The following is a 27978-nucleotide window of genomic DNA, read 5'->3' as shown; positions in this document are numbered from 1 at the left end:
ATTAGTTAGAATTTGAAAATGATTTCATATTTTTCCTACTTAGAAATTAACTTGAAACTTCTAATAAGAAGCTTTTGAATTAATTATTTTTTATTTTCTTAAATGTACATTAAAGGTGGTATTAAACGCAGCAATATGCAATACTGAAAATTTAAGTTTAAGGGTAAAATTTATAAATTTAAATAATTGTTTTTTAATGTTTTTTAATGAAATATCTCTGGTACTACTTGGGTAGTTAATTGTAATATTGTTTCTTGCTTCTTTATGACAACTTGAGACAACCTTAAAGTAACATTCCGTAAAATGTTAAACTGTAACACAATACATTATCCAAGCAATTCTCCAACTTTTTTAATTGGACCCTCGTCTTCTTCACTGTCTTCACACTCTTCGTTGTCTTCACAGTCTTTAAAAATGCTGAAGTCATATTTTTCTGAAGAAAGGAAAGAAAAAGAATAAATACATTATATCAAAAATGTCTGGTAGTAACCTGATATTGATTAATTACACTTTTAAAAAAATTGTAGCAACAGAAACTAAGATATCAGTATAATTGAAATCCTTCGATTAAAGAGGTTCAGTGTCATGCTTACCTACCTTTATTGAAGTAACTTTGAAAATAGAGATGCCATGCAAAAAAAGCACGAGTTTTTCTTTTAAAGTTCAGGAAAGTGGCAACACTTTCTAGACTAGCGTATACAGCGCCCATATACTTTAGAAAGCGCCCATATACTTTGCTACATTTTTTTTTATTTCCAATGGCAGGCCAATTTAAAGGAATAAAAAGGATAAAATAACAAGAAAAACAAGGCAAAAAAAAAATAAATAAATAGAAAAGAATGCATAGTGACATGCTTAGCCCATACGGGCCCTAGCCTCCCAGTAGCGTCCACACACAGTAGTGGAGATGAGCGCAGGACAAACTGAAATATGGGGTAGGTCCCTGTCCTCCCCAAGGCGACAGAGCTTGCATTTAGGACAGTCAAAAATGTTTATACTAAAAGGGTGTTTGGCCAGACAGTCATGGTCCGTTACAAGTCTAAAGAGAGCAACTGCCTTAAACCTGGACTGATTTGAGATAGTTAAAATATGGTTGAACCAGGTTTTGTGTATATTGCTTTTACGGAAATTCTCTGAGAGCATGTTCGGAATTGGTTTCGGACTAGCAATTTAAATGAGTGCAGAGAGATGGAGAAACGAGATGCTTGGGCAATAGTTGTTCCTTTCTTGACCAAGAAATCAGCTTTTTCATTACCCCAAATCCAGCAATGTCCCGGGATCCATTGGAGGACGATTTGCTTGCCTTTTAGTGTCAGGTCCTTCAGACAATCAATGCATTTCTGAATGGAGATGGATTGGGGAATCAGTGGAGAGTTAATATCAAGAAGTGCTGCTTTAGAGTCAGATAAGATGACGGCGCTAGAAAATTGGTCAGTACGACACTGTAGTTGCTTTAAGGCAATTAGAATAGCCTCGATTTCACCGTCGTAGGCAGATGCATAGTAGCCAACAGAAGCGTAGGCAGAGAACAGGTGACAGAACTTTTACTACATATTGGAGTTAATTAACAAATGTCAGGACAAAACACTCATACGGTCTGTGATCCTATATGGTAGTGAGTGCTGGACTCTTCATAAGAAAGAGGAGAACAAATAGCTGATTTTTGAGAGAGGGATACTTAGAAGAATTTTTGGTACAGTCTGTGAGAATAACATATGGAGCACCCTTTACAATCACGAGTTATATAAAAAGTATAAACAACCAGAGATAGTTCATGTTACTAAGGCCAATCACATTCGATGGCTGGGACGCTTTTATAGATCTGAAGACCAAAATCTTGCATAAAAGTAACTTCTTTTTAATCCAGAAGGTACAACAAAAAGGGGTCGTCCGCCGACTGGGTGGTTGGACGCAGTTGAGAGGGAAGTTAATAGGAATAACTAACTGGAAGGCCATGCCACAGAAAAATTCAAAATGGCAAAAATTTATTGGGACCACCTTTGCTGTCATAGGCTGTAGTGCCCAAGAAGAAGAACATACGTCAGGAGAATCGCTGAGTCTCAGCAAAAATAAAACCAATAAGAATGAAAACACCGCGGACCTTAACTCCAAATTAAATATTCACAAAAAGAGTCAACATTGTTATCAAACAAGAAAAAACATGATTGATGAATTAATTGAACCCTTTGAAAAGAATTTTACATAGGTTATGGAAGCTTGCAGTGACCTACTATTTTCATAATACACTTCTAATTCTTAATAATGACAAATAATCGATATTTCACCATCTTTTGATCTAGCACAACCTACAATAAAAGTATGTGATCCATTATCAATACTTTTTCATTCATCATAACGTTTCATTCTTTAATATTTTTTCATTCATGTTTATTGAGCGGTAACATCAAAAGAAACAGTAGTTTGTAATGACTGTTACAATCATGAGACAGCATCACAATAAATATTTGCTAGACAATAAATGATATAGTACTTGAGGCTCTTTTGAGACTTTGCACATGGCAAAATAATTTTGAATTGTTACATTGTACTTCAACTTTAACTTTAATAGACTTGTAAACAACACGTACAAGTCCTTTTTTTGAGAATTAAGCTAATAAACTGGAGTCCACTATCCAGTTTGTGGGGATTTAAATAATCGACTATGTCAAGCTACATCTATCAAAAGGTGGAATCAAGTTAACATGTTTCATATATTGGGGAATTAATGGTATTTAATATTTATAGAGGTAGTTACGCCACATTACTCCCCTTCCAGAATTTTATATGTGATAGAATTCGATGAACAAATACCACTAATTGATTTATGCTGTTTTTTTTTATTTATATCATTTTTGCTCATATTGTTTCGTCATTTTTGTTTATTTATATCATTTTGCTCATTATTTTTTTCTTCATTTTTTGTTTAAAGGCCGGGAGACTTCTTATTTGTTTTACCGGATTACTATTAATATTCTTTTTTCATCTTCTTTGAGCAGTATATTTTTAAGCGAATCAACTGTTTAATGCGGACCATCCATCCATGTTGGTAAGTTCATATCACGTCCGGGTCACCATTGTGGGGATTTAAATTATCGACTATGTCAACGTTCATCTATCAAAAGGAACCTCCAGATCAGTGGTTACCAACTGGCTGCCCTCGAAGCCTTTTTTTGTGGCCCGCGAACTAAAATATATTAGTTGTTTTTTTGCGGAAATTTTCGTAAAAAATTTATATGAGTTAACATACCAACTGTGCAAAAAAATTTATTCCTCAGGTTTTGCATCTAAGAAAATATTTATTCAAATACAAAAATGATCGTGCATGCTGCTCGTTTTTATTTCTGTTTTTTTTTTGTATTTTGTGAATATAATTTAGCATGTGCCTACCAGAAATTTTCTCGAAGAAATTCTCCGATTTAACTTTTTGAAACCTCTCATTTTAGACGAAATTATTAACATTTGTAAATTTTAAATTTAAAATGAAAATATCTATTCTCGGTGGTTGCAGCAGACAAACCTCAATTCTCTCATTGAACATTTTGTGTGCTACTATGTAAGTTTTAATACCAACCTTTTTGAAGATTTAAATCGTAACAATTAGATATCTGTTACACATTATTTGTTTAATACATAGGTGCATATTAAAGTTTTTGTAGCCAGAATTTTTTTGATTTGCAGTTAAATATTTTTAGAAATCTACTTCTTATTTTAATTTGTAATTCGATACTTTTGTTTTGCGCAACTTGATAAAAATCTGAAGTAATATTTAATGTTCCTTCAAACATAAAAGAGTCCTATATAAAATTCTGATAAAGTTGCGGCCCGCCATTTGACTGGTGTTTTTAATTGTGGCACCTGGCCTCATGTAAGTTGGAAACCCCTGCTCTAGATGGAATCAAGTTAATATGTCTTATATATTGGGGAATTGGTATTTAATATTTATTGTGGTAGTTACGCCACAAGTTATTAATGTTTTGATTATTATTTAGAACCAACAACACATTTGAATCATTTCATTAAGGCTTTTTGCGCTATCCATTGATTTATTATCAATGTAATGATTTTTCTGTTAAACCTCCAAAATAATAAAAAAAATAACTGATATTAATATTTTTAATGGTTTGCTTTCAGTATAATTTTTACGTGAATTGTCTAAAAAATATTTTTATAAGAACCGAGAAAGATTTATTAGTTTCATATGTTAAATTATTTAAAAAAAAATCTCATTTATCAATTAAATTTAAATATAAATGTAATTAAATATTAATAAAATTAAATATTAATGAAATTAAATAACATCTTTTATTAAATTTTAGTAATTTAAATGTTGTTTAAAAGCACTTCAAAGGAATAGCTTTAATCTGATTATCAAAACATTTTATCATCGACTGAAGTATTTATATTTCTTTTACTAGAAATTTAAATTGTCAGGAAGTAAGCAATCTAAAATAATTTGTGTAGTAATTGATTAAATTAATTTATTCGTCATCAATATTAGAATTTGCAATAGTTACGTGCTTTCTGCATGCGTTAATTTATTCTATTTTTAGTTGGATTAAAAGTAATAAAAATGAATACATTTTAAATATGTCATTATTTTTAACAAATTATCTGTTATGTTTAATATTCAAATGTTGTTATATTTTAAGAATTAAATTTGCATTTTAAATTAATAAAAAGTATTAAAACTGGATTTAATCAAAAACATGGCATAAGAATTACATATAGTAGTTTTAAATCCTTACTACTAGTTATGTTCTAAATTTAAGATTGATCGGTATCTGTTGCAAAAGGTATTAGATATTTATATCTGATAATCGTGTGTGTCAGTTAAAGATTGTAACTGATACCGAAGAAATTGGCACTCACCCATACCAGGTTCAATAATTTATAATTTTAACTACAAGTTACTATAAGTAACTTATAGTTTTAAATCTCTGCTACTAGTTAGGTTTTAAATTCAAGATCAATCTGTATCAGATGCAAAAAAGTATGAGATATTTGTATCTGATAATCAGGTGTATCAGTAAAAAATTGTAACCGATATCGACAAAATTGGCACTCTCCCAACCATCTCTAATAATACTCATGGTATTTTCAATAATTTATAATTTTAACTACAGGTTTAACGAAAAGTAACTTATAATTTTAAACCCCTTCTACAAGTTAGTTTCTAAATTTAAGATCGATCGGTATCTGATGCAAAAAGTATCAGATATTTGAATCTGAAAATCATGTGTATTAGTTAAAATTATAACTGATACCAAAAAAATTGGCACTCACCCATCCATCTCTAATAATATTCATGATAGGTACAATAATTTGCAATTTTAATTACAAGTTTAACTATAAGTAACTTATAATTTAATATTCCTTCTACTAGTTGAGTTCTAAATTTAAGATGGATCACTATCTGATGCAAAAATTATCAGATATTTGCATCTGAAAATCATATGTATTAGTTAAAAATCATAACTGATACCAAAAAAATTGGCACTCACCCATCCATCTCTAATAATATTCATGATAGGTACAATAATTTACAATTTTAATTACAAGTTTAACTATAAGTAACTTATAATTTCATATTCCTTCTGCTAGTTAAGTTCTAAATTTAAGATCGATCGCTATCTGATGCAAAAAGTATCAGATATTTGTATCTGACAATCATGTGTATTAGTAAAAATTATAACTGATACCAAAAAAATTGGCACTCACTCATCCATCTCTAATAATATTCATGATAGGTATAATAATTTACAATTTTAATTACAAGTTTAACTATAAGTAACTTATAATTTCAAATTACTTCTACTAGTTAAGTTCTAAATTTAAGATCGATCGCTATCTGATGCAAAAAGTATCAGATATTTGTAACTGATATTCATGTGTATCAGCAACTAGCTCTAACTGATATAAAAAAATCGGCACTTATTAATTTCTAATAATGCTCATGATAGGTTCAATGCTCATAATAGGTTCAAACAAATGGAAAAAAATAAGCACATTACCGTTATAAGGACAAATGATTTCCGTGTCGAAATAATATTTTCTTATTTCTCTGGGTTGATCCTTGTTATAATAATATTCTGCATCCATTCCTGCAACAGCACAATCAGTGGAATTGTCTCGGCAGCATCGGTAACATGCCCCCGACTTAAAATCTTCATAACTGTCACATCTAGCACCGATGAATTTGCTGCTTGGAGAATTAATGGACACTTTGAAGTACTGAATCGATTGCAAATGAAAGCAGAACATAGGGAGCAATGACACTAAGCCTAAGGAAAACCATAATTTGTTGAAATTACTGATTGAATAATTTTAAAGAAAGTCACGTAATTGACAGTTTTGTAGAGATTCAGAAATATATATCGAAAGATTTGTTCGTATTTAATTTAACAATGTTTCCGTTCTTCCATTAGCAAACAAATACACTTACGACATTTTAAGAAGACAAATTGTATTAGTAATTGAAATGTAATATTTTCTTTATATAGTAGCAACAGCTAGTAATTCTTTTAGGGAAAAAAAACACTCACGACTTTTAAAAGACTTTAAAAGAGTACTTCACAGTCAAAGGAGTATTTACGTTTGTTTAATATTATGATTTACTGTGGAAATATATATACATAATATTCTAAAATAATTTTATTCTGTTGGAAACAAGAATGCCCCAATTGCATTAAAAAACAAAAATTTGAATAACTTTTAAGATGTAAGCTGTATGTAGTTATAAAATAATTACCTAACTCACGAAGTTTAAGAATCGGAGATACCGAGTGGACAAAGTAATCCAATTTTTCGTGATTTTTCTTATTGGCAACAATTAGAAGGAACAATGTTTGAATAAATGCTTCCATCTTAATTGTGTGTTTTTTCTTTTATTCCTATGATTATCATTAAATACAGAATGTATAAGTATGCGTACTTTTCACAAAAAGTAAATATTTAGTATCTCATTCGCTAATTCTACAAAAATTTTTATATTGGATTTGACTATTTTTTATAAATAGATCAACAATAATAAAGGAAAATTATTGCCTTTAAATCTTCCAAGAATAGCAAAATGCAAAATGGAACAATTAGTTACACAGCTTGTGTTCTAACAGTGTTGCCACTTTTGAAAATTTTTATCTCATTAAAAACAACATAGATTTCAGGGAGAGTATAAAATAACTTTGATGTATGACCCGCTGGAAAGCATAGCATTTGAGTGAGTAATTTTGTACATAGGTTTTGTGATCTAGCTCTCAGAAATGGTGCTAAAAACGATTACGTTGACCTCACTGTAACAGTTACAGTGACAAAGTTTCGAAATTTTTTAAATAGCAAAATTCACTTTTTTATTTATCTAAATGTAATCCTTACAGTAGAAAACTTAAACTGAAGTTTTAACGATACTTTTTGCACAAGAAATCACGACGCTAGATTTTTGCAAAGCATCCCCATTTTTCGCGACTACTAACAAGAAGGAAGTGTGATAAAAAGACTTTAAAAACCGAGAAAAAATTTACAAAGAAAGCATTTAATGTTTTCAAATTTTTTGTCAGTCGTCACATGTCACTCTCTCCTCGTTAGTGGTAGCGAAAAATGGCGCAATTTGTTTTGTGCTAAAAATATCTCCGATTTATGTTGTTTATTGCAAAAATTACGTTTTGATCAAAGAAAGTGAGTGCTACGGATTTGAAAATTTTGAAATTTTGGGACTGAAACTATAGCTACGAAATAATTTTTAACATCATTTTTGACCACATACATCGTAATATCTATGTACAAAATTTTGCATAATGCTCCACAGAAGGTCCTATGCCGACAAAGTTATTTTATAATCTCCCTTTATTTGTGCTGATCACCCATGTGGATAAGAGAAAAGCCATGGGACAAAATATTACTCCTCATTTGAAATAAAATCATCATTTAATTATTAAAGTTCTTCATACATTCACATAATTAGAGAAAAAATCTTTTTCAGTCTCTGGAATAAATTCTCTAGAACACATAAAATATAGATCCAATACCAGATGAGTGCATGTAGGGTTTAAGATCAGAAATATGCCGTTAAAAGAGTGTAAAAACATAAATGAAACATTTTCTTTAATTGTCCAAAACGTAACAAAGAGATTGGTTCGGAACACAAATGTTCTCAAAAATGTAGAATCGCCTAAAATTGTAGATGTAACAAAGTTTTCGGAACAATCGTTAAAAGAGTGTAAAAACATAAATGAAATATTTTCATTAATTGTTCAAAACGTAACAAAGAGATTGGTTCGGAACACAAATGTTCTCAAAAATGTAGAATCGCCTAAAATAGTGGATGCAACAAAGTTTTCAGAACAATCGTTAAGAGAATGTAAAAACATAAATGAAACATTTTCTTTAATTGTCCAAAACGTAACAAAGAGATTGGTTCGGAACACAAATGTTCTCAAAAATGTAGAATCGCCTAAAATAGTGGATGCAACAAAGTTTTCAGAACAATCGTTAAGAGAATGTAAAAACATAAATGAAACATTTTCTTTAATTGTTCAAAACGTAACAAAGAGATTGGTTCGGAACACATATGTTCCCAAATATGTAGAATCGCCTAAAATTGTAGATGTAACAAAGTTTTCAGAACAATCCATTCTGGGATATTGGGATAGCTGGATACTTAACAGTTCAGTTACTAGTCAAATTCAGTGTTAGTTCAGCATATTGTACAAAATTTTAATTTCTGATAACGGATTTTTTGTAAGTGGAAAGTATCATCATGATATCATTTATTACTGTGACGAGCTTTCTTGGTCTAAATTCATTACTTTTTTTACAGCAAAAATAAGTAGGTTTATGGTTTTTTTTATCATTAAAAGAATAAGCATGTCTTTTTGATTTTAAAGGAGAAGTTTTACGGTTTTGCCTTTTGATATATTTAGTTACTTTTTTTAAAAAGCGAAATATCTACATTTATTTAAAGTTATATCTATTACATATGTTGTTTCTCTCAATTAATTAGGACGAATAAATTACGAACAAACGAATGGCATGCAGTTTTGACCTATGTAGGAGAATATTGTTTAACCCCTTCAGCACCTGCGGAAGGAGAAAGTGGCGGAAGGAGATGGAGACGGAAGAAGAAAGAGGCGGAAGGAGAAAGTGACTCTCCAGTCCTGGACACTCCGAGTTTATACGTACTAAAGAATACGCATACGTACTAATGCGAGATGTAATACTAGAGTACAGTATTGCGATCACGACTGTGTGTTCATGTGCTACTGGAGACAATAAAACTCGTTTCACATATAATGTAGTGGGCAGTAAAGGGAAAATCACGCTATCACGTATACAATCACGAGTCTTACAGGGTTAAACAAGAATGCTAGACTATTATTTCGACTATTTGGAGAACAAGTCAAGCGAATTCGGTTTGCGAAACGATTCGAAAGGCGCTGGTGTACAAGGGGCCGATGAATGACAGTGAGTAGAGGGTGGTTGACTCATTTATAGTTCGAAATTTCTTAGTGGAATGAGCCTTTTTTTTAAAATCTTTACAAAATGCGAATGTTTCTCAATGTAAATTTCAATTAATACTGAAAATAATTCTAATTTTATTGTACTTACCGTAAAACAAATCTAATCTTAGAACTGTGGCGATACCATATTCAAGACACGCTGGTTGAATACTTCCGCCATTGGGATAAAAGTCCACGTGTCCAAGAGGGGTTTTTAATCCAAAATTAGTAGCTGAAACAGAAATTAATATATCTAGCAAACTTGATAATATTTTGTTTTTAAATGTGTAAAATAGGATAACTTTTAGTTGAGTAACCAGGAGGGACATGCCTGAAAATGTTAATACTTACGGAAACATAATCCTCCGTCGCTATGAATGACGTCCACAAATTTGGCATTTTTATAGGATAGTTTTCCATTATGAATGTCTTCATTGGAGACAGGAGCCACGGCTGGATCTAGAACTGAAGCCAAGAGAAAAAAAGTAGAAAAAAAAATTAGCAAGCATCGACTAAGAAAAACAACATGGAGTAAAAGGAGATAATAACCAAGGCATTAGAATATCCAGATCATTATAAATGTTCCTGGTGTTTCGATAAAATTATGTCAAATAATCCAACCGTACTATGTTAATAAAACTCTTCTCCGTTCTATTGTAAATCAAAAGAGTTGACAAAGTTCTCTAGTTTTCCCATTAAACAGTGCATTAAAGAATACATGAAAACCATAACAATATAAGATTTTTTAAACGCTTATTACATCGATGTATTTTATAAAGTATTTACCGACTTTGGCAACCAGCTTCGTCTCCTTTCAAAGTTATATTGTACAACGTATAAATTTCAATGGTAACCCCGCCGATTGCACAGACAACTGTGTTTAAATATTCTAATCTGTAGGGATCGATTTGTGAGATAGGCAATATGATCTTTGCAGTCCGAATGAAAATGTAAATCCTGGACTGATTGGGTCTTTCCAGGGAAGACTTATAAGTCAGAGAAGACTTTTTGACTTTTCTGGAGCATAGTGCTTAGATGTCAGATACCTATGTAAGACTGTTTAGAGGAGCAAATGGTTTACAGTTTATTTTTATGAACGACAGCGCATGCCCACACAAGGAAAATATCTAGAAGCTGGGAATATTTAGAGAATGATGTATCCAGCCAGATCTCCAGGTCTGAATTTCAGAGAGCATGATTGGGATTATCATGGTAGAGCAATTACAGCTTTCATTGAGAAACTTTCCATGGTTAAGAGCTGTCTTAATGGAGCTAAAGGGAGCGGTTATAATAGAGTGAGATTTCTAATCCCAAGATCCTATAAAGATCCTTTAAACCCCACGAGAGATCGCAGTCAAGGAGGACATGTATATATTTTAACCGGTACAAGTGACATTTGCTGCATAATTGCTAGACTGTATTGCTGTAATGTTTATTAATTCAAAATTGAGCCCATATACTTCTGTTACTATTTTTGCTACTCTCTGATGAACTATGTTGTAAAACTTCAATGTATTTGGTTTACTATTTTTTGAATTACCCGCAAAAATGAGTTTTTCTCTTATTTTTTGTACATAAGTGTATGAAGAAAAAGTAAACCTTAAAGTTTTTTGTAAATTTTTTTTTAAAGAAACGAAGGTTTTTTTTTTACATTGAAGATTTCTTGCCATTTCCCTAAACAGAAGAAAGATGAACAAAATTTAACCTAATAGTTATGAATAACTGGGAGGAATTCCTTACAGTTTTAAAAGCAACATATTATTAGCTAAGCGTTATTTCTTGCGATGAAAAAGGATTTGAAGATGCCTTAAAATAAATGAAATTAGTTTAAATCAATTAAGAGCATCTAATTCAACAAATTTACTTTTGTTTTTCAAGATTTTATAGTTTCTAGCGCAAGTAAAACTTCTCATTTAACTAACGAGAAAGAAATGAAAGGCTTAGCTAAATATTTTTACATCGTCAAATTACTTACGTATGAACATTATTTTATTATTTCTAAACCTTACAGATTGCTTTTATGAGAGAAATCGAGCTGATTTTCCGAATCATCACTGCAAGTGTGGCGCAGGGCGTCAAGAAAAAAATAGAACAAAGTTTTAATATTTAATCAAAATCTTATTTTTGATGACGTTAGGCTTTTTTAGTCACAAAACTTCTTTAGAAACCAGATATTTACTTTTCAGCAGGATTCTAATCCAGCACAAACAGCTATAAGCTTTCGAGAATGATGCAAGACTTAGTTTTTTTTTTTTACTAAACACGAATAGCCATCTTATTTACCAAACTTTAATTCAATGTATATATCAGTTCGGTTCACCTTGGTGATAAGGGTTTGTACTAAACCTCATGAGAATTCGGCCTTCTAAAAATCTTTGTGTATAGAATGGATCAACCTTCGAAAGGAAGGTCCTACGAACCATCTTTGGCCCTATACTCGGTAACGACAACTGGAGGAAAAGATATAATTTTGAAATATATAGAATCTTTGATGGCGATGATATCATTAAATCTATTAAATTAAGCAGAATGAGATGGGCCGGGCATGTAGTGAGAATGAGCCCAGAACGAACAGCATTGAGAGTCTCTAATGCAACTCCCTCCAATAAAAGGCCAAGAGGAAGGCCCAAAAAGAGATGGAAGGACTGTGTGGATGAGGATTTTGCCATCCTAAAAGTAAAGAACTGGAAAACAATTGCTGGGAGAAGGGCCCAATGGGAAAAGCTTCTGAGGAAGGCCCAGGCTCACAAAGGGCTGTCATGCCAATGCTGATGATGATAGAATGGATCAAAGTATCAGTTAAAGGGTTGTGGCTAGTGGATGAAAAATTCCACAAGGCATTTACTGTTATGTATAAAGGTGTGTGGTTTCTTTGAAAATGTGTAATTCCTTGAAAGAGTGTAATATTATAGGTTATGATGTTTCCATGTTTAGTTGAAAGTTTGACCTTTACATTTTAGTTTGCTATAAAATTACTGCACGCGTGTTCGAGTTATCTCCTAGTCACCCAGTATTATTTTAATTTAAATGAATAGTAAAATAAACCATAGCTACTATAAATAGCTTACTATAATTTTACAGACATTAAAAATTCAATATTTTGAATTTGAAATTGATTTATATTTAGTAAGAATTCTTTTGAAATCATAAATGTGGGAAAGATTTATGATTTTTTAGTGCAATATTATTTTTGGTAATTTCTACTTTACTATCATGTTTACTTGACACGACTTGTTTGTTCTTTAAATATTTACTTACAAGTCAACCTTCGAACTATATTTTCTTCATACTGATCTATCAATATTTACTTACAAGTCAACCTTCGAATTAAATTTCCTTCATTTTGATCCTTGATAAATTTTGCTGCCGTACCCACAAAATACGTGCCATAACTGTGGCCGATGAGATGAAACTGGTCTGCCGTTACACCAGTTTGATTCTAGATAAAGAAAGTTTTTTTTTAGTAAACAAATTTAAGAAAAAAAAAAGAATGGGATTAAACATGATTGAATCAAACATGACTATTTTTAATGGGTTTTGAATCGCAACATCGCGCAAATTTGCTCGGTCCTGTAACTTCTTATCGCTTTCGACTAAGACAATTTTGAAGAATTTTACTCAACAATACTTTTGGTTGAGGCAAAATTTTTCTGTTTAATATTTTTACGATATGGTAACGTCTCTTTGCTATTAAATCAAAGAAAGATATAACAATAATAATAATATAATAACATACAACAATATAACAATGGTCTGTTTTTATGGACGGATCTAAAAGTACACCATATCCATACAATAATTATTTTCTTGTGATACATTTCTTGTAATGAGGTGAAAATCTTGGTATGAGTTTGGTGTGTCACCAAAATATTTAAAAGAAGATGAAATTAATAAAATGAAATAAATCAAAAGTGTTTCGAATCATTTTATTAAGTTCATCTTCTTTCAAATATCTTAAACTACATCCCGATTACCATAATCGTTTGGTTGGTTGATTTATTTACCCATTACTTCCAAGTCGAGTTCAAAGTAAGAAATTTTAGAAATACGAGATACATCAAATTATTACCTGATTGTTTCTCGAATAAAACTGAAAAGTGGTTAAAAGCATTTATTAGATCTATGATAAAATTTTATTAGTCAATTTGGTGGTCAGTGCTTATAGGCAGCAAAATGTGAATATACCTGTCATAGCCAGGGCCCGATTTACATATCTCGGGTCTTTGGGCACGAAGTCACGTGGCACGAGGTACGAAGAGTGGGCCTTCTAAAAGAGTCGACAAGTTTAAGTTAACGTGCATGGTCCGCAATCACAATTTCAAAAGATAACATTTTAGACAAAAATTTGTAAACCATATTCGGAAGCGTATCATATAAAAATGTAAAATCTAATTTAACTAAACTTTGAGAAAAATACTAAAATTAATTGATAGAGTAAGAATTGTTGGTGAGAATGAAGAAAATTATCTTGGAAGAAAGTTGTACTAAGTACCTATCTAATTGCGTTATTGTGGAAATATACATTGTTTTAATAAAAAAAAACAACAACTATAAGCTCTTACAGGCTAAAGATCGAACTAGTTAAAAAAAAAATATAAGTAAAAATCTTTTCATACGTATCTTGGGAGTGAGGGGCCCTCACAAATTGGGGGCCTTGGGTATATTTCCCGAATACCTTCTAGTAAATTAGTCCTTGTTCATAGTCAAAATTTAAACTTTCGCCATCTTTGTCGAGAGCAAGCGTTTTGTCTTATAAGCCATCTAAACTTTTTCTGGTTGCCAAATTTTTTTTTTTACATAATTGGGTATACTATAGCCTACGTCACAGATCGTGTTATTCCTACTAAATTTAACTAGTAAACAGCATTTTCTGCGAACCTGATTTCTAGCAACAAGTAAAAGCATCAAACGAAGTGTCTTGTTATAAGTCGCTACTCGCCAGGTTGGAATTGTATTAGTCTAGTTCCTTTGGAAATAATTTATATTGTTGTTTTACCGAAGTTTATGAATTTATTAAGCATATTTAAAACTCAGTTTATTAATTAAACTAAAAGGTAAATGTTATTCCTAGTAAGTGGAAGTAGTTGTGCGTTTTTCATATTATACCCAATTGAATAGATTTTTGATTGAAAATATTTTTCTCGCAATCGCTTGAAAAGAAAATGGATGGAAGTTGTTTGTATGGAAATGGATGGAAAGAAAAACTGAAACAAACTGAGCTATAAGTTGGAAGGATGGAAAGGATAAAAGCGAATAATTCATATCAGCAAACAAAGTGTTTTATATGGTTAAAATATACTTGAGGGTGCCCCTTGGCGAAATTGGCGGCTTATGTTTGGCGCCATTCCTGTTTGCGCGGAACTCCGTGGTAACAGGAATGGCGGCTAAAATATAATGATTATTTCAATAAAACATTGGAAAATTTCAACAAAACATCGGTCAAAACTTTATAAAATTGCAATAAACCCAATATAGGCAAAATTAATAAACCCAATAAAAAGCATTTTGAATTGAAAAAAAATTTTATGGAGTAAGCACGGAAAGAAAGGGAAAAAAACAACTCATTTCTTCATTAAGCTTGAATATCCTCAGATTTAGGAGCACAGAATTCTCGAATAGCAGTTAGATACTGTCTAAATTTATCATGAATAGAATCTGTGTACCACATCACATAAATTCGGAAAAATACAAATCGAAAATGGCGTCTGTGGTACCAGACTGGCGGTGACATTTTTTTCTAAAGTCCCTTTGTATGACTGCCCACATACCTTCGATCTTATTGACCAGTAGCAAAAGTAACCTTACTAGTCGGTATCCAACGTAGAACTAACGGACCTCTGAAATTACATGTATCGTTGAGCATTTAAAAATAACGCAAAAATCTAAACCAATCAGAATCACGATTGGGTTTCAACATCACCCAGCTTGGCGATCAACCGCAATCACAACTTGGCGAGAATCAAGTGGCACCCTGAAATATAATCTACCCTTTTATATTATGTTTTAATAATATTCATGTATGTTCAGTAATAATAGTTTTATTCATTATCGTTATTATTAATTTAAAATGAGTATTAGTCGCGCTGTTACGATTTTTAAGTAGAATAAAGAAACATCCGTGAAGATTAAAAGAAAGCATTGATGACATTTATGAAAGACGTACCATTAAGGAATGCGTAGGAGACGAGACGTTATACATGTTGTTTTTTAAAAGCATGATTATTGTTTTTTCTTTAAAGTTTTTCTATTGTATGCATTTATTTCAAGAGGAGATTTCAGTATCGTGATCTGTGGCAGAGTAATCGCCAAGTCTTCCAACCCCGGGCAAACATCTACATGTTTTTTTTTTTTTTTTTTTTTTTTTTTTTTAAGGTTTGCAAGTTTAAAATCTATTTGGCATCTTGGCGTTTGTAGTTGGCGTGACAGATCATAATACGGAAATATCCTACATTTCATTCTAAAATTTTTAAAGAGAAATTAGGGTAAATTTTTAGAATAGCCCACCTCTTGGCAACTTTTTGAAATCTCGTCAAGTTGGTGATTATCACTAGGATCAGCGTTGCTTTTCGATTATTAAAAAAAAAGAGAAAAAAAAAACACTAGTCCATTTGCTCACCATTTTCAACCGATACTGCTAAAAAGAAGAAATAATAACGGTAATAAATGAAATAATGGTTAAAAATGAAATAATAACGATCATTCTAATAGCAAGAGATGAGAAGCATGAATGGCGAAAAAATAAACCCTTTTACCTCCTTTCTAACGAAATCCAACCTTCTCGTAGGTATACATATCGAACAACCAATCAAGTTCAAGAATTTTGGTGGCGTGATCGGACGTTCAAAATAATCTCCCAGAAATATCTTCCGAAAGCCTAGTGTGGCAAGATTTTAAAAACTTGCATGGCGTGATTTTAAAAAAATCGCCATGGGCTGGGTTATTTTAGGATCCTCCCAGAAATTAGTTTTAAGAAATGTAACAATTGATTTAGTTTCTAATATTTTACGGTATAACCCGTATCAAATGGGTTACGTTAGAACACATTTTAAATTGGTAACGCTAGAACACATTTAAAAAAGGTTGCGAACGAGCGGTGCGAGCATGGTTTGTAAAGCAAGCCTTATAAGATTTCACAGCAATTTTCAGAGGTTGAGGAGCGTTAGCGAACAGCTGATGGAACAGCTGGAGCCTGCTAATTTGATTTATTTTCATAACCTCACTGTTTTACTTGATTTTTTTCTTTAATAGTAACATACCATGATATTTTGAATAACAAAAGCTGCTTGTTCTCCAGCGACGAGAGAGTTCTGAGCCGCTGCTCCTGGATCTGGTGTGTTGCCCCATGTCCAGTCGACGAGAATAACGTTGTAGTCGCCTCTTATAAAAAGTTGCGTTTTTATTTCCTAAAAAAGAAATTCTATTTTAATTTCAGTAGATAAAAAAATAAGAGAGATAAAAAATAAACTTTCTGAAAACATTGAGCAATGGCTATGATTGCAAATACAGAGAGTTATAGTTATTAATATAATGCTACGTTTCCATCAAATGCACAAAAGAAAAAGCTGAAGTTAGAAAAGAAAAAAAAATATGGAAAAAAGATTCGTATTACGATATTTCGCATCGAGAATTGATCTTAAAATGAAATACAAGTAAGGACACATAACGTCGCTAAATCACGTGATGGGAAATATTGTCTATTCCGAAACTAATAAGTCTTGCACGTTTTAATTGAGATTCTGTATGCTTGTTAGATAAGTTGTCATGTCATTTTGAAGTGCTGCAGACTAAATTGAAATGTATTCAGCATTTCCTATTTTGTCTAATATTACTTTAGGATAGTTATAGTCACCCTATATGCCTATGACTATGCAGGAAATTCAAGAAGAATTAATCATCAGGCTGAACTTGCTTAGATATAATGCAAAAGATCTTTAAAAGACTATTTACAATAGGCTTCCACTACACTGTTAGAATTTTCATTCTGAAATTATAGAAAAATAACCGGCAGCAGTCTGTTCACCCATTTAACCATTAAGTTTACGGTAAATAACATTTTTTACTTCTTCAATTTTGTAACCGTTTACTACTAGTATGGCTGTAAGACCATGATTACAAAACTATGTGGTTTTTAACCACTTACAACTAGCATGGTTTCAAAACCATAAAAAGAACTTTAACTGGACATGAGAGTTAGGCTTTTCGTTAGGTAATGAGCATTATAAAGAGCAGGCCACTGGAAACTCTTCATGTGTTGAAGGGAAAGCAGGAATTATTGTGGTGTCAACGTTGGCACTCGAACCCCAATTCTGTTATTCAGGAAACTGACACGTTAGCCCTCGCGGCTATAATATGTACGCCGTTGCAAGGAGCTAAGTGGCTTCATTAGGTTGACTTAGTTGGGGCGATAAAAGTCTTGCTGTCTAACCGTATTTGGTGAAACCAGTTAATAAACGGTTTTTCTCACAGTTAAGAGTTTCATTACAGTCTAATTTATGGTTATTTGGTTGCTTCGTTTGAATATGGTAAAATAAAAATGAAATAAAATGGTATTTAACAACTTTATCTGATAAATTTTTAACTGTGTACTCTGGGCTTATTGAAAAAAGCAAAAAATAATTCAGGCTAATTGTGTTATAAATTGATATATTTCTTACCTAGATTACCTAGAGATACGTGTTCTCACTGAAATAGGTTAGAACTGCCAGGTTGATTTGAAAATGCTAGTGACTTTTCCAACTAGCTTGGCTTATTTCAAAATGAAGGAGGCTATAAGTAGTCGGATCATTTAATTTATCTACTATATGAAACACGCTCATTAACATAATTGGAGTTTAAATTGTTATTCATTGCATAGAAGAACGTGTTTAGGTAATTTGTATTTTTCTCTGTCCTCCCGTTTGCTGTACTTTTCTTCAATTTTCCTCTTTAAAAAAATTATCTCAAAATCACAAGTGTTCAGAATTATGAGCCGGTTGTATTAAAAATTTTGCCAAAGAAAAAAAAAGAGAAGACCGCATGTAAATGCAAGTTAATTAAAATTGAAGCTGAACCTAACAATTACCTATGTCTTAAGAGAAAGAAATAAGTCCCATATTGACGAAAGGTAGCCACATTTATTAAAAAAGGACTCAGATAATTTTAACAAAGATTGTGTGCCAGCAATACCAGCAGAAGAAATTTACCAGCTATGTTATTCAATGCATAACCTTTTACATTATACTTTAAAAAAATCAATAAAAAAATTCCCATTTTTTAAATTAAAAACCTATGTTATGTGAAATTTGGGACAGGTTGCCTTTTTTGTTTTGATTGATTATTTCTTTCATCCTCGTCTTTTCTTCCTTAGTACTGGCTGGCTTTTTCCTTTCATTCAATATTCTAACAGTCCACTTCTCTTATTTGGAATTAATTAGTGCCCGGTAGTACTTGCGACTAGCTATCTATGTCAGTGACTTATCCGCTGCTACTTTCATATAGTGCTAAAAAAGTAAGAAAAAATTATTTCTTACATTAAATAAGTGTCGACTATATTTTCTATTAATAGTGCTAATGATTGAAATCCTGATTAAATCTTACCTTAAAACTGGTTGCATTTACAATTAAAATGATTTGGTAATTTAAAATTAACTAATTGCAGTTTTGTGCCCATAGACATTGCTAAACGTAATAGCTAAGCCTAATCACAGTGTTAGGAAGCTAGTTTGGAGGGTTTCATTCTGGTTGTTCAGATTGTTGACAACCAACAATCCAGTAACTTCTATACTTTTCTTTTCTTAAAGGCTTATGCCCAGAACCTAACAACTACCTATGTATTGAAAGAAGGAAATATAAGCCTTATATTGGGCCCTCTCTCTATAATCTTTCGATAATGGCCTCTCTATCAGTTGCTTCATGACAGGAGGGAGGCTCCATCTGAAACGCTTAGTTTTGTATTATTTAATTCTGATGAATTAAATAAGTGTAGGAATAAGTACTTATGAATGTAATTTACACTTAATGCTTAAAATTACTTTGAAAGCAGTATTGCAGGATTAGCAGCGTTAACAGCTATGTTTACTCCTATGGCAAGTAATGTATTCAAAATTAGACGGAAAAAAATGCTAAAATAACATTAATATGATAAATTTTTTGTGCACAATGTTTTTTGAGCTAATATTATCCAACATGAAATATTTTATTTGAAATACAGTGCTTGGAAACCTTATGTGACATTTGCGGGTTTGTATTTTGAATTAATGATAACAATACATATTTTTATGTTTAGTTTCAAAAATTTTTTTAATAGCAATATTGAAATAATTAACGTGCATAGTGTTAAAATACTAATTTTATGGACAATTTAGACATTCGTTTTTTAAAGACGCGTTTTGGGGAAATATATTCCCCAACTTCAACAGAAATACTGAAGTATAAGACACTAACAGTATTCTGAGTAGGAAATAAGATGGCGCCAGAATGACGTTGGGGTTCTAGAAGTTTTCGAGGATTTAATGTCTGTGTCGTTTTTCTGAAGACATTTTTTTATTCATATCCCTTATAGGCTGATTAGAAAATTGGTTTGTAAAAGTATGCACCGGATTTTACTATTTTGTTTCAAATCCTCAAAGCTTCTTTTCCTCTTTTTTTCTTATGGACATTCATTGTTCCTCAATGTGGTTTCCATTATTGAAAATCTGAAAATTACAAAGGAATTTGGAGCTTACTCTCTGCCAAGCTGTTCTACAGAGTCCATCCAACCATCCATGTGCAACAAAAATTGTATCTACATCTTTATCAAAATTAGTGTCTACAGGCAATTTACCGCCACATTTGTGCAATGGCTCAGCTTTATCGGGATTTGTAGGAGTGAAAAGAGCAAATATCGTCTCTGGCGGATTGTTGCCTATTTGTGGAGTTTTCGGCTCATAGGCATCAGCTATAGAAATGTCACACTCTTCGTAATGGATATATTCAAAACAAATGTCTAATTGTTTCCCAAGACCAGTAAAAATATCGTAAGCTGGAAATAAAAATATTAAGAGATTAAATGATGACTATTTTGATACCTTATGATTCAGTTAATTATTATTCAGCTCAAGATAAGTGCCCATGGTATATCAGTGAAATAGTGCAGTATATGGAGAATCTCTATTGGGGTCGTAGTAATGATATATCAGTTCTAACTCATATGGGTGTCAATTAGTTCTACCTTAATAAGTAAGTTACATAGATTTTGTTAACTAATTTTTAGCAAATTAATTTTGAACAAATTAATTTAAATTTCATAATGGAATTTTTACTTAGACCGGAATACAGGACCATAATTTCACTGTATATGAGTGAATATAAATATTCCTTTGTAAATAGTGGAAATTCTGCAGATCATTGAAGAGCAAGATCACAATTCTACGTTGCATGAGTTACTAGGACGTTTAATAATAGAATTGTAATATTAATTATCATGCAAGGGCAATTTTTCGTAACTGCCCTTACATGATAATTCGATAATTCAATTCCTTTCGGATGTTCTTGTTGAGTCTCTAAGTTCTTGCTGATGTTTCGTTATTTAAATGTATATTATCTTAAAAAGCGCAAATATCGCCATGAGAAACCAATGGTTTCATATAATTATTAAAATACGAATTTATTGACGTCATCAACAAACTTTACGGAATTATTAACGTTGATTTTATTTGTAATAACCTAAAATAGGTAACTAACGATAAATAATTCGCATAAATGAAAGATAAAACTAATTTTTGATCTGTCAGAGCTACAAGCTAGCAAATCACAATCACAAAATATTTATTAAATTCTGTGTAAAACTCTTTTTTTGGGATGAAGCGCGTGAACCTTTTGCCAAATTAGACAGCTCGTGAACCGTGAAAAGTTTGTCAGTAGACAAAGTTTTAAAGTAGACAGCTCGCTATGTCTTTGAACGTATGTAAGCCAAATTCGGCGTGGATTGGTTAAGAGCTGCGGATTTGAATACGGTACATACATACATATAAATATTCGACCTTTTTGTATAGATATGTTATAGCAGATTATTTGAATTATCCAACATGATTGTGGTAGCTGAACTGCGTCACCAAATTATTATTCCTAAAGTTATCTGAAACCTCGTGTATATTGTTATGCTTATTTCTTTGTTTATAGTCATGTTTTTAAAACGTGTTACTGTAAAACTAAATAAATTAAAATCAACGGTAATTGGGTATAATATGAAAAAAACACAACTACTTCCACTTACTAGGAATAACATTTACCATTTAGTTTAATTAATAAGCTGAGTTTTAAATATGTTTACTAAATTCTTAAACTTAGATAAATCAACAAAATAAATTATTTCAAAAGGAACTAGACTAATACAATTCCAACCTGCCGAATAGCGACTTATAACAACACACTTCATTTAATGTTTACTTGTTGCTAGAAATCAGGTTCGCAGAAAATGCTGTTTACTAGTTAAATTTAGTAGGAATTATAGGAGCCTTAGTAGGAATAACACGACCTGTGACGTAGGCTATAGTATACCCAATTGTTATAAAAAAAATTAAGTTTTGCCCTGAAAAGCACTCTTAAAGGAGAAATGATGCAAATTCATTGAGGGGAAACGCATAAAACGCTAATTATTATCGACGCCAATGATACTTAATTTTTGTAATAGTTACTTTTTGAAGTAAAATTATCTATAAACTTAAAAGAAAAATTATTAAAAAAACAGCACTAATTCGTTAAAGGAATATTATTGTCTTCAATGATGTTTAATTAATTTTGATAATAGGTACTTTTTAAAATTAAAAAGCTGCGTTCTAAAAACCATAATTAATGCAGAATATGTACTCATTTGTAGATCGAAACGGTAAAAAGTCCCCATATTATTACTGACACCAAACATGCATAATTTTGGTAATTATCAACTGCATTATGGAATTGGTGTAGTTTTAATAGGTACGAAAGGTACTCTTTTATAGGTACAAAATATTCTGTGAGTAAATATGATGTCTATTAAAGCTGCCCTTCCAGGATACAAGTACAAAAGAAAGTTACTAGATTGTGGTAAATTTTAAATGCCATGAGTTGCCCTGAGCAACAGGGTCATGCCAGATGATACTGAATCAGAGTTGGCCGTTGATTACAGTAATCGATTACAACTGTAATTGATTACAGATAATTACAGCTATGTAATCAATTACTTGTAATCACGATTACAAGTAATCAATTACTTGTAATCGTGATTACAACTTTCAAAAATTTTTGATTACAGCTGTAATCATGATTACAATATTGATTACAGTAATCAATTACTTGTAATCACGATTACAAGTAATCAATTACTTGTAATCGTGATTACAACTTTCAAAAAATTTTGATTACAGCTGTAATCATGATTACAATTTTGATTACAGTAATCAATTACTTGTAATCATGATTACAAGTAATTGCGATTACAAGTAATCACAACAAAAACGATTACAAGTAATTATGATTACAAGTAATCAAAATATATGATTACATGTAATCATGATTACATGTAATTTGATTACATATAATTGTGATTACTTGTAATCAAACTATACGATTACAAGTTATTACGATTGTATACTATAGTCAAATTTTTTATGTAAGTATACATGTGTTTACATATTTTTATATACATAGAATGTGCGCACGCATGAACGTACAATTTGCGATTCCTATACATACAATGTATGCAAAAACGTTGTTTGTACGTATAATATTCATAATTATATTGTAATATACTTAATGCAATGCGCATATGCTTAGTACATATAATTATGCATTTATGATACATGTACGCATGTATGTTAGTTTGTACAAAAAGGCAATGTTTTGTATCTTTGTATACATAGACAATGTATGTATGAGCGTATATGAAAATAATGTTTATGCGTTTGCATGCTTTTATGTACTTAAGTGCATATATTGTATAAATGTACGATAATAGCACGTATATACAATGTACGTTTGTATATAAAATTGTACGTATTTGCGTACAATATGTAAAAATGTTATTTAAAGGTACAATATATGCACATAGTTGCGTAAATAAAATGCGTACATGTGTACATGCATATTTATATGTACATCGATATATGTGCACGCAAAGTATGTACTTATGTACAACTTACGTATGTACTTGTATAACTACATACTTTGTTAATACTTATGCGCATGTAATGCATGGATGTACAAAAAAATAGTTATATGCACAATGTATGCATGTGCATACAACGTATACATGTACATAATTACAAGTAATGTACAAATACGTGCGTACATTTAAATATATGTAATTACAATATACACATACATTGTGCATACATTAAAAAAATTTATATGCGTAAAGTTATTAAAATTTGTTTTAAAATTATTCTAAGGTATATGAAACTCGACCTCATATTTTTTAGAAAGCAAACGATAATTTTATTTGGAATTTCTAAATATTAATTCCACACATAAAATTTACCGTTTTTCTTACCATTTAAAAAATTTCTATGAATCATGCATTATGTTATAAAAAAATAAATCTGTATTGTCAAACATTTCATGAAAATACCTGAAAATAATTTTTTATTCAGAGAATTTCAAAATGATATAGAACAATTAAAGCTGAAAACTAAATTTAAATATCGTTTGATTTTGTCATTTAACTTGCTTGAGTCATTAAAAGTTAACTTACATGCATTTTATTTATTGCATTGTACACATATTTAGACATAAATGTAATGTACATATGTATACGTGTAATGTATGTACGCATGTACAATGTATGTACATACATTCATGTATTGTACGTGCATATATAGTACATTTGAATATGCATACATGGAACATACGTGTATTGTACATGTGTGGATACATTCATTGTACATATATACATTGCACCATATGCATAGATAGGGATAGCATGCATGTACACATGTAAAATTTGTACGAAAGAATTATGCCCAATATATTTATGCACATACGTACTGTATATGTACACACATATGTACATTATATGAACATTATATGTTCATTTCATCATATGTACATTATATGAATATACATCTGTACACTATATGTATATACATCTGTACGCTATATATATATGCATCTGTACAATATATGCATCTCAAATGTGTGTATGTACGTACGTTATGCATGTCGAATGCATGTATGAATATATGTGAAATATAAATACGCCCAATGTACGTACAATAGTTCACAAATGTATTATGCATATTTGGATACTTACATTGAGCTTGAACATATTATGTACATGTACATAAATGCACTGGACATGCATATCATGTACATGTATACATACATATATTGTGCATCCTACAGATATACCTATATTGTGCATGCATACATATATTGTACTGTTCATAAATAAATTGCACATACATGCATGGGACATACATTGTACAGACAATGTATGTATGTTCTTACAAACACAAGTACTTGTATATACATGCGTACATGAACATAGATATACATTTTACATACACAAATATTTGCATAAAATGCATATATTCATTGTGTATAAATGTACATGCCTACATTGTTTGCACATACATACGTAATTAGTATCTATATACATACGTACATATATTTTATACCTACAATATAAGTGTATGTACATGTGTGTGATACTAAAATGTCTGAACATATGCACTAGATAAAATCATACGTACATACATTTCAGTTACATTCATTTGTACGTATACAAATACGTACAAAATGCAGTACATGTTAATACGTACAAAATGTATCATTATAAAATACATTCTACTATCTACTGTAAAATATAATCATTTATAAGAATACAATAGTCTTGTAATCGTGTAATTAGATTACATGTAATCATAATTACATGTAATCAAATTACATGTAATCAAATTACATGTAATCAAATTACATGTAATCATATATTTTGATTACTTGTAATCATAATTACTTGTAATCGCGTTTGTTGTGATTACTTGTAATCGCAATTACTTGTAATCATGATTACAAGTAATTGATTACTGTAATCAAAATTGTAATCATGATTACAGCTGTAATCAAAATTTTCTGAAAATTGTAATCATGATTACAAGTAATTGATTACTGTAATCGACTATGTAATCATGATTACAGCTGTAATCAAACTTTGTAATCACGATTACAAGTAATTGATTACTGTAATCAATATTGTAATCATGATTACAGCTGTAATCAAAATTTTTGAAAATTGTAATCATGATTACAAGTAATTGATTACTGTAATCAAAAAATGTAATCGATTACATTTTTGGCCAACTCTGTACTGAATACAGTTAGAACAGATCTAAATACGCATTTTGTTAAATCTAATTACGTAAAGATAACGGGATGGGCAAGAAATAATAATAAATAATAATAAATAACAAAAAAAAGACAAGAAAAAAACAAAAGACAAGAACAAGAATTATTTTAGCTTCTTTATTCTTTATAACTGGAGCCGCCGCTGTCAGATTAATTAAACAGAAAAAGCAGTTAATAGTCAGTATAATCAACAGTGACAGAAAATAAATTGCCGCATGTTTTTAACATTTTTCAACAGGTTTTTGACGCGTTATATCAAAAACCTAACCATGTTTAGCAATATATGTAATAATTTATAGTTATAGCACTAGAATCATAATAGTTCGAGGGTGCAACCATAAATATGCTAATTAATTTGTTCAAACAAAATTTAAAATTATAAAATAAGACACAAAAACACACTTTTGCCGATTAAACCTTTTTTTCCGGATTTGGATTCTCTCATAATATGTGGAGGGGGGAGCGGCAATTCGGAAAATATGATAAAATAGTTTGGCTAGGGTAGCTGTAGAAAATTATAACCCTCTATTGCTAATTAAATTTTTTGGTATTCGAAATATCTTTTGAATATTTCGAATGAATCACTTACTTTTTTCACACAATTATAAGACTTATTCAGCCAAATATGCAAATTAGTTAATGGTTGAAATTTCATTAATAGGAATAAAGCTTTTAAAGTATGGTTAAGGAAGCAAAAATTGACGTTGAGAAATAAAGAACTTTCGAACACTTTTTTGGTAGAACATAAAGGCATCGTATTTTCCTAGACTGCGCACTTTTCATATTTTAAAAACTAAAAATCTGTCAAAAAAATGAATGTTTATTAGACAAAATTATGTTTTTGCAATCAATTGCGTAATTTTAATGAACTTCCACATTGATTGACTTAAGATATAATAAAAAAAATGTTTTATTTTATCAGAAATACCATCGTTAGATCAAAAGTTATTCGAGATTTTTTTGTTTAGCACTTCCTGTTGGATCAGTATTAGTTTCCATTCTTAATTATTCTTAATGCTATACTTAAACATTTCTAGAAATAAGTGCAATGACTATTTCAAAGGATAAAAATAAAAAATAGTTAATTTAAATGATAAAAAATTTAAACATAAAATTGAAATTCATCTTTAATTATTAATTTTAACTACTTACCATGACAATGGAGCAAGAACAAAAACAGACATATATTACACAGATGAGTAATCATTTATACGAAAAATAATATTCTGAAAGCAATCGGCGAATATTATTAATATTAGATAACTGTACTTAGGTTCAAAACTTTGATATTCGATTTATTCTTAAATTTTATGTTCTTGATTATTCTTAACACTTCACTTTAGATTACTAAAAGTAACTGCAATGACTTTTTGAAAGGATTAAAAATAATGTATAATCATTTTAAAAGATAAAAAATTTAAACATAAAAATGAAATTCATCTTTAAACTCAATGTATTATTAGTTTTAACTACTTATCGTGACAATGGGACAAGAGCAAACACAGACCTATTTTACTTAGATGAGCAATCATTTATACCTTAAATAGTATTCTGATAACAATCAGCATATACTATTCATATCAGATAACGGTACTTAGGTCCAAAAGTTCGATATTCTATGTATTCTTAGCTTTTATATTCTTGATTATTCTTAACACTGCACTTGAACATTACTAAAAGTAATTGCAATGAATTTTTGAAAGGATTAAATATAAGATATAGTTATTTTAAAAGATAAAAAATTTAAACATAAAATTGCAATTCATTTTTAAATGCTACATATTTTTACTTTGTATTACTTACCGTGACAATGGGACAAGAACAAAAGCAGACATATTTTACGTAGATGAGCAAACATTTATACGCTATATAATATTCTGAAAGCAATCAGCATATATTATTCACATTAGATAACGGTTCCTTACGTCCAAAAGTTTGACCCTCTATATATCTTATTTTTAACAAAAGCGAATGTTCTATTTACTTATTCAGGAAAAAAAAATTTTTTTTTCCCTCAGGAAAATTATCCCAATTGCACGTTCCTTTTATTCAACGTAGGTCCTGCGAAAACAAAAATGTTAAAAACATCCTTGTTAACAATTTGCTTAAGGATGCTGCGGCGAGATAAACAGATGTCATAAGCGCAAGT

At 30.6% G+C, this 27978-nt stretch overlaps 1 protein-coding gene across 1 annotated transcript; it reads right to left on the bottom strand.

Moving 5' to 3' along the window:
- Positions 1-72: 72 nt before the first annotated feature.
- Positions 73-27978, bottom strand: LOC107440396 (pancreatic lipase-related protein 2). Its single transcript, XM_043048970.3, has 8 exons — positions 27633-27978; positions 20195-20490; positions 16748-16894; positions 12804-12930; positions 9843-9956; positions 9601-9723; positions 6012-6281; positions 73-433 (listed from the first exon to the last, which is right to left on the bottom strand). Exons 1-8 carry the CDS (start codon positions 27685-27687, stop codon positions 327-329), a joined length of 1239 nt encoding a protein of 412 aa, XP_042904904.2. The 5' UTR covers positions 27688-27978; the 3' UTR covers positions 73-326.

Source organism: Parasteatoda tepidariorum, chromosome 1 (assembly GCF_982258835.1).
Source record: "Parasteatoda tepidariorum strain Cologne lab strain chromosome 1, Ptep-v5.0, whole genome shotgun sequence".
NCBI lineage: Eukaryota > Metazoa > Arthropoda > Arachnida > Araneae > Theridiidae > Parasteatoda > Parasteatoda tepidariorum.
This window is presented reverse-complemented; position numbering and strand designations above follow the sequence as displayed.